This window comes from Schistosoma mansoni, chromosome 5 (assembly GCF_000237925.1).
Source record: "Schistosoma mansoni strain Puerto Rico chromosome 5, complete genome".
Classification (NCBI taxonomy): Eukaryota; Metazoa; Platyhelminthes; class Trematoda; order Strigeidida; family Schistosomatidae; genus Schistosoma; species Schistosoma mansoni.
In genome coordinates, this window is record NC_031499.1 from 6,622,206 (window position 1) to 6,631,940 (window position 9,735).

The window sequence follows — 9,735 nt, forward strand, 5'->3', positions numbered from 1 at the left end:
TCAGGATTTTAACTATGAAAACACTGAAATCTCCACAAAACCCCTTCTGAATAAGAAGTACTTTTTTTTACAAAGATATTAGCTGTAATGTTCAATTATTTTCATAATTATTATTTAGAAAAAAGCTGATACACTAGTTGATACTGTCAAAACTACAACAAGTCTATCCACATTACAATCCTTTGACAAAGAATCCAAAAACTTAGATCAAGAATTATTGAAACTTGAACAATTACATACGAATCAAGAACAAATAAATCGAATTGAACAATTAAAACAACTTATTCAACAATTAAGTCAAATTCAATTACCAGATTCAAGACAAATTTATATACCACCAGAATTGATAACACATACAATTGAACCAATAGAACAAGAATCAAAACGTATCATTGATAGTTTAATACCATCAGATCAATTAAATCGTACTTATTTAGCCTATAATGCATATCAATTCATTATTGATAATATAAATTTAGCTGAGAATGCAACAAATGAAGCAGAAAATGCATTTTTTAATAGTACTACAACTATAGATGGTAAACAGATAACATGGCAACAACGATTAAATACAATTATTAATAAACGTGATCAAATTACAGATATATTAAATAATTATTCAATTATTTATAACTCACATAATGAAACATTAAATATACTTGATAAAGAATTACAAACTACTGAAAATGATTTAAGTACATTAAATCAAATTGCTAAAAATAATTTAAAATTAACAAAAGATATAACAAATAAAGGTAAGTGAAGAATAGTGTTTATTTCTAATTGTGTAGATTATGAAATACTTCAATGATCCATTGTACTTAGAAATTAGATTTAAAAATTCATTGATATACTTGATGCTTATGACGAAGGTAAATGACATAGTGACACGATAAGCTATTCTAATCTGTTGTCCCAAGCTCCGCTAACTAGAGTGAGAAGTCTAAGATGGGAGTAAGCAGACGAAGTACAAGCAATCATAACAGGAAGAAAACAAACATATATATATATATATATATATAATAAAACTGTCTTTGGGAAACGTTACAAAATAGCATACTAAAAGATACAACGGACCAATAGAATTTAAGAGCGCTTTTGGCGCGAAAACAAGGAAATTTAAATTTTCAAAATAAAATTACAAAAATAAGTCATTCACCAAGTGAGTTCTGGGAATCTAACATCCTCAACACTTACCAATGTATATTTTATAAATTATTTAGCTATAATCAGCGTACAGCCTGATAAAAGTAGTTTTTGGCACAGATTCCTATGTATCAGTAACATAACGAGATAAGATTATCAAGATGAATAGTAACGAAGGAAATAATTTACTCCACTATGACTAATTCTGAGCTATGTCACTTAACATCTAAAACTATTAGTTAAAATAATTGGGTAGATGTCAATCAGATAGTTATAATCTACTCACAAAGCTTATATCAGTAGTCACTGGTTTTGTAGATTAATGTAGCATCATAGTTTGGTTGAGCTTAACATCTTCCAACTTACTCCCACACCAGTTGATATCGTAGGTCGAGGTAGGCGTAAGTAATACATGTTCTGACCAATTCAATAGACTAAGGTTCATAATCTCATCAATCTATGTGCAGAATTTGTCTACCACCTTGTACCTAACCTCAAGATTAGACATCAAGTCATTAAACGATATGCGAGTAACATCTATAGTCAATAACTTGGAGCATACACATATCTTCTACTCTTCTAAGTCATACTTTAAATTCTCCAACACTTATTGAGATCATTTTACATTTTATGACGAATAATTTATTTTATAGGTTCAATAAGTCCCGGATCGACACTAGTTAAGTGTTTTAAAGGAGGAATTAAGATAATTTTTCTCTCTTGTACGAGATAGTTGGTTATATAATCAGGAATGCAACCAGGAGGAAATTTATTCCTATAAATAAACGATTGAGAACAGAAATTTATAGTCACATCATGGTAAACTACACAACTATGTTAGCGGTTTTAAATTTGTACAATACTACTTGCACTACTAACCAATATTCAGTAGTATGGAAGCGTAAAAAACAAAGATTGATGGATGGGAATAATTACGTACGTACAAAATATAGAAAAACGTCTAAGTAATGCAAACCTTTCTGTTTGTGAGCTTCTTAGAAAGTAATTTGCGTTAGCTCACTGATCACTGAAGCAAGAACTTTCACTCTCATATCTAAAACTATATATTCAGTTCGGTGAATTGTGATCAAATGGTCTATATTTTTAGCTTCAATCCTTGCATGAGATTTTGGTTAGGTAGACTTAAATTCTTAACACTCACTGAGTAATGGGCTCTATCATGTTCATCTTGTCTTTCAATATCCACTTTATTACATAGATGGAATTGAAATATTTCCTTGCAGGTAAATGTCAAGGATCAAGAAATCTAGGATTTCCTATCAACTACCTCTAACCTAAAAACGATTTTGAGTCACTAAGACTAATGGCCACACTGCAGCTGAACTGATGGAATTTAATCAGCACCAAAAAAATCAAACAAACATGATATTTTGTACCATTCAGTGACCAACCAATATACACATCATAGTCCTATAGGAGGTCAGAGAATGCTCAAGTAGGTTAATGATAACGCTTCATACTGGATGACATGGGCTGAAGTTCCCCGAGAACCATTTGTTTAATCAGGATTTTATGCATACATTACTGACGGAGGTCATCTTGTATAAAAGCTTGATCTGTGATTTCCTTCCAGCTACCTCCATCCCCCTGGAATGCTTTAAATTAACAATTCTTCAGTCTGATTATCACTGTCGATTTCCCGCTGAAGAAATAGCTAATCTTGTTCAGGCTTACTTCAATCGATACCGACAAACATTTACAAGACCAGTTAACATTATTTTGTGTATTTTTTAACCTTCTCTTTCATTCTAGTTGATTCAATACAACAATTTTTGAAAGATACAAAACCCTTAGTTCAAAATGCCTCAGATAAATTACAAGTACAGTTAGGGCGTTATAATGAACTACATGATCGTTTACAAGGAATGGAGAATCGATTTTCTCAAATACAAGGAACAGCTAAAACTCTAGGTTAGTTCTAACAAATTATTACTACAGTTTTTCTAATGTGCTAAAAATAAAAAAAATTTACATTTGCGAAAACATTTGTTTCTATATTTGTGAACACGTGGACCTCTCTTACCAACCTCTTTTTAATCTCCAAAAATCTCCAACACTTGATCTCTGAACACAAAATTGAAGGTGCATAGTATAGACAAAGCCCTACTCGGGAGATTAGATTCAGCACATGATGTAAAGATACTTATAAGATTATATACAACTTCGTGATTCGAGAAAAATCTAGAAAACATGTTGAAAGTAGTAAAAAATTCGGTAACTATCCAATCGGGATAACAAAAGCTCAATCAATCATTTTCTAGGTTTCTCTTAAAAATTTTCAAAGATTGTTGATTAGTTGAGGTACTTTCAACAATTTTCCTTAAATTCCAGAGTATCTTTTCCAATGAACCTTCAATGGCTTCCAGCAAGAATCATATATTACTCATTCCATCAATTTATGTACTTAGGACTTTATTCAAATGCTCCATGATTTTAAGGACCAAACATACTCGATATTTATATAAACAATCTTCACAACCTCTACATCAATGGATATTCTTATTTTGTTATACTGTTGAGCAGTCTTACTCTAAAGCGAAACTGTTTTATCTTGAGAAGAGGGCTGTTAAGGATTTGTTGTAGCTTACGAACTGATAATTGAGGTCATGTACCATGTCGGCAGTCAGACAAGTAACCAATTTCACGAATTTACACACTGACCAATGAAAGATCTTAACGATTATTGGTCTTTGAGTTCGTTTCTAACCGCATGACCAATCAGAAGGCGATATCAAGTGGCTGGTTAGTTCTCTATTGTACTCAATTCAATCATGACTCGAAGCTCATAATATAAAATACTGAAAGAAACCTGACTACACACACGGGGCCACACCCCAAACCTTTGATCTGAAGGTCAAATCCACAACTCTATGGAGCAACGTCAGGAGATGCAGTCCCGTGGTAGCCGGTGACTAACAATAGGTACATACTTTTTTTGTTCCATCAGGATCCTGGAGTCCATGTGCTCCATTGGTTTGGAATTTTGGTTTTCCAACTCCCCTAGCTGGATCCTCCATATCCACCAACCCGGTTAAAACTACAGTCATTCACTTTTGGTCCCCTTAATTTCGTAAACAACATCCATGCCACGATAAGGCAGTGAGTAGGACTTCCCTGATAGTGGCTGTATACGCGTGGTCATGTGAGAACATTTGGAGAGGGAGAGCGGACTCTCCCCACCCTCGGCCGTACTAGGGCATTTGAGGGTTATTCAAACTATAAGACAAGAAAAAGCCAAGTTCATACTTACAATCCTTTTTTTGTTAAGAATTACAGTTTGTAAATAGATTTTTTTATTATAGAAATTAATTATTATTCATCGAAATCATTGTTTTCTCATGAAACCACAGTTGATCGAGCAAATATTACTCAATCATATTTAATTAAATCAATTGATGAAGCTGAAACTGTTGCTAGACAATTGGATTCAAAATTATTAAATTTACGTCGATTAGCTGATGAAGCACGTTCAATGCTTGATGTAAATTATGGTTCATTATCTCATGATCCAGTTCCTTTACAATTAGGTCAAGATTGTGTATACACATTGGTCCCGTATAGTCTAACAAAATCTCGAGTGTTTGATATTGAATTTTGGTTTAATTTAAATAATTTACCAACTTTATCAAGTATAAGTAGTGTATTAATGGTTGGACGTAGAGCTTTTGAAGGACATACACAAATGTTTGCATTCACTATTGAAGCACCTGATGCTAGATTACGCTTTTCATGGAATACTCCAAATGGAATCTTAGAACTAGGTCCAGTTACTACAAATACTTGGTATCATACACGTGTTACATCAGTTGGTGGTGAGACAAGAATGATACTCATGGAAAGACCATTCCAAGATCGTGGTGATGTATTTCCTGAGATAAGACAAACAGCTACAACAAATGGAACACTTGATCAAGAAGCAAATCTTATTATGGATAGACAAATGGAATTACGTATTGGAGGAGTTATGCAATCTAGTAGTCGTTTAAGTAACCCCGAAGCGTGGGGTGATAATGGTGCTGAGGAATTCTGGTCACGACTTATGTCAATGGAATCAATCAAATTTTGTATGTTCAACTTAAGGTTAAGTGGGACGCCTATTAGTATTGCTAATTTTGCTGATGCTAATCTTGAATGTTCTAAACCAAAAGAATATCAGTGTCAATTGTAAGTTATGAATGATATGCTTAATGAAAATAATATTGTAAGAATTTTGGATTATCACATTATGGTACGATGTAGGTTCAGACTACTCGGCTGAGGTTTATTGAAATACATTAACCAATTTTTAGAGATGCTAAGTGATATGACTCATAGTCTAATGTAGTTGTCGCAAATGCATTGACTCTTTGTCCTCCTCTAGATCTTAAGTTTTGAAACTATGTTATATATATTAAAGTACAAGTTCGTTCCCCCCTCTCTGTTCACATTATCTGTGTGGAGTCTTTTCTATTACCACTCATACTGTAACTCCATCTACAATCCTGGTATTTGTCTTGGTAATTTCATCTAGTTGTATTAATTTGGTGTGTAACTTGAATCAATGCACATTTGTAACAGATCCTACCATGATTTGAAACAAAGGACTGGCTGAATAAATTTTTATAATTATGATGTGCCCACTACACGAACACTTGATACTAACTTCGTAGCCGCATCCTAGGCTCCTTAAATACTCCTAGATATGAACTCCGAATATTAAGTGAAAAGAGTGAAGTAAGAATAGAAGCTTTACTTCTGTGTTCGTTTATGTACAAAAAGCAAACTTATTTATAGGTTTGTTGATGGCTGTTTAACTCTAGAAATTCGTGGAAACATTCTCAATTAAGTAGCAGAGTAAGTAATCATCCAAGTAGTGTTTGACACAACCAATTAATTTTCTAAAAGAATTCATAGAACATGCCGATTTGACGAAATGTTCTAGGCCTTTCTCTGACTTCTGGAGATCCTATAGAGGAATTCTCGTGAGATCTCAACAAATATTACTTACTTTCCTACACAACGATTATCTGCCATTCATTACTTACTTACTTACGTCTGTTACCCCTCGTCGAGGAGCATAGGCCGCTCACGAGCATTCTCCATCCAACTCTGTCCTGGGCAATCCTTTCCAGTTCTTTCCAGTTAACATTCATCCTTTTCATATCTGCTTCCATTTCCCGACGTAATGTGTTCTTTGGCCTTCCTCTTTTCTGCTTCCCTTCCGGATTCCAAGTTAGGGATTGCCTCGTGATGCACATTGGTGATTTCCTTAATGTATGTCCGATCCACTTCCAACGTCTTTTCCTAATTTCCTCTTCAGATGGCAGCTGGTTTGCCCTCTCCCATCTGCCATTCATGCTCACTGGTAAAATTTGAAAATTGGTCTTACTCCTATGATATTTCATTCTAATGTTGGGTAAATTTAGTGTATAAATTCTATAGTAATCACTTTGGCTTTTCCACAGGACAGAAAATGACGAAAATATACAAGATACTATGATGGCAATTCATGAGATTTTTAGTAATCAGGTTGTACAATGTTTTATAAAAGAGTGTAAGTAGACGACGTGGTTAGCAAACATCTTTAGTCAGTTCAAAACAAATCTAAAACAATAAAATTTAGGCAAAGATGGATAGTGGTTAGTAGTGGAATCCAGGACTCGTGTTTCGTCCTATTTGGGACTCGTCAGTTGGATGTACCTTCATCTGAGTTGATGGTCACTGTGGGACTCGAACCCAGTACCTTTCGCTTCAAACTCCATCGTCACTTGCACAAGCAAGTGGCTATCAGGACTCAGTAGCTGAGTGGATAACGCGCGTCAAACTGGATTTCACTACTAGCCACTATCCATCTTTGCTTACAATGCTTGTGAATTAAGGCTATATCGAGGCAATACGCACAGGATGCACATATGCCAATTAGAGACTGACCAGTTGAAGTCCTAAACATCAATGGGAATATTCAAACCAACAATACTAATTGAATTTAATAAAATTTAGGGCAATAAATATACCTTTGAAATGATATTGCTCCTAGAGGTTTGTGACGGATACTATAAATTTATATCTATTTATTTGTTCTTCTGTCTATCTGATTATTACGTGTAAATCAATCATAATTGTCTATTTGGTCTGTCCTCCCTCGTTAGACAATCACAGTCTAGATTATTTGGATGCATTATTATTAATCTGGATAAGTCGATGGCTATCATCACTTTGTAGACTGAATAAATAGTGCTCAGACTTGTATAGTGATGACCGTGTGATCTAAGCTTTAGCATTCATCTAACACGAGTCTCATATAAGGTAAAAGATGAATTCAGTATTCTGTTTCGAGCAACCTACATTACTAGATAAATTAATTTAAACAGCAATAGTTAGAATACTTGTAGTAGATGAAATGACAGTCTTTTATTTAGGAAAAGTGTTTTTATTCAATTACGGTAGAACTATCTTAGAGTTTCACTTAGGGAAAGGCAGTAGGTTCTATACTTTGAGTTACTTCAGGCGATGAAGCTTCTCAGTTGATCCAGTTTACATTCGGATGAATTGACAGATGGAACTTCAATCACGACGTTCCATCAGTTTCTATTCCTATAGTAAATGTTAATAGTCAGCTGAAAAATGGTAATTTCCTAGCCTGAGGAGTTCATAGAATTATCCTTGTATATTCTATTTTGTTGAAGACAAGAAAAATGAAGTTACATAAGATGAAAAATTATTATTATGTAATTTTGAGACAGTGATAAGTCACTTTTAATGCCTCCTTATAACAAGAGGCTTAGACGGTTGCTCATCGTACAAAAGATTTGACACTTCCGAAATAAACTAATTCATGAATCTCTAAACGTTTACCAATAACTTACTACCTTCTTTCACATAATCTCTTACTAACTTACCTACTTACTTACTTACTTACGCCTGTTACTCCCAATGGAGCATAGGCCTCCGACCAGTATTCTCCAAAACACTCTGTCCTGAGCCTTCCTTTCTAGTTCTATCGAACTTTTGTTTATTCTCCTCATGTTTGCCTCCATTTCTCGGCGTAATGTGTTCTTTGATCTTCCTCTTCTACTTTGGCCTTCAGGATTCCATGTGAGGGCTTGTCTTCTGACGCAGCACATAATCTCTGGATGCTTGTATGTAGTACTCCAGTTCCGAACTGACAAAAGAACACTATACATGACCAATAATGTATTAGGATTTACGTAATTGAAGACTCTCCGTATTAAACAAATAGTTCAAACAATTTTGGCAGCTATTCCACGACAGTGTAAAATAGTTTCTAAGTATTGACTAATAATTTCTAAATCATTGTTGTATATCAAGACAACAGGTAGTTCAACAAGGGCATACATTTATCATCCACTTATTTTAAAGAATTATGATCAATAAATTATTGTTTTCATAGTTGAAAGCGTGAGTCAATTGATGTTAGACCACCATGGGGAACCTGGAAGCATTGGACGACCTTTCCGTCCTATTATGGGACTCCTCAGTGGCAGTGCGCATCCATGATCTCGCACTCGCGAAGCTTCTATTCTTACTTCACTTCTTAATTCACTGAAAATACTAAATCTCCACAAAACCCCTTCTGAAAATTATTGTTTAATAAATTTTATTCATTCATACTGTACAATCTTAATTTCTCTGTATAATTTCTTCTTTTCTTTTCTTTATTTATGTACATCAAATGAATTTTGTCACCGGAAAAAAAAACTAAATAGACCGTAAGTCTTTTATGGACATTGATTTGTTTGTTAATTTATTGATGTTAGTTTTGAAGTGTACTACCGAACCGATGAGGATTGAGAAAGCGACTCCAAGGTCATGATCCATATATTATTCTAGAATGACGGGATTGATACTCTTTAGAAGATTTAAACCTATATTACTCCCGGCCGGCGCACGGCTTTTCTTAGCCCTCAAATGCCCTGGTACGGCCGAGAGTGGAGAGAGTCCGCTCTCCCTCTCCAAATGCCCTCATATGGCCATGCGTATATAGCCTCTGCGAGGGAAATCCTACTCACTGCCTTCTCGTGGCGGGGGTGTTGTTTACGAAATTGAAAGGACGAAAAGCGAATGTCCGGCGTTTTAACCGGGTTGGTGGACACGGAAAGTCCACCTAGGGGAGCTGGAAAACCCTGATTCCAATGGTGAACCAATGGTGAACAAATGGCGTATGAATCAATCGTTGGTCACCGGCTACCATGGGACTGCATCTCTTCACGATGCCTCGCTGCCCTGTGGATCAGACCTTTAGGTCAAGGGCTCGGGGTGTGGCCCCCTCAGAAAACCATATGTTTCGGTCTGGGCACCTGGGCAGTATCACAGCTCTCACACATATCAAATGAAATTTGTATGGCGCATATATATCTGGTGCCCCTTAGTACCAATATTTATGTGTTTAATGTTACCCAGCTTCACAGTCGGGCACTTAGCCCCTTGGGCTATTTAAACCATAACAGACTTTATATAGAATTGTTTATCTAAAGCACAAGTCCATAGAGCAATGTATTTATTCATATTTAGCTAATTAAAATACCAATTTATCTTGAAGTAAATATCTTAATGTTACTTTTTTAATTT

The 9,735-nt window shown here is 34.9% G+C and overlaps 1 protein-coding gene across 1 annotated transcript in view; it reads left to right on the forward strand.

Moving 5' to 3' along the window:
* Positions 1–9,735, forward strand: part of Smp_143680 (putative laminin) — a gene marked incomplete at its 5' end in the record, with an annotated part of 109,653 nt that overhangs the window by 63,729 nt on the left and 36,189 nt on the right. Inside the window, 5 exon segments of the mRNA XM_018797756.1 lie at positions 299–360; positions 365–539; positions 669–755; positions 2,920–3,078; positions 4,518–5,331. Of these exon segments, the coding sequence (XP_018652766.1) occupies positions 299–360; positions 365–539; positions 669–755; positions 2,920–3,078; positions 4,518–5,331 (1,297 nt within the window).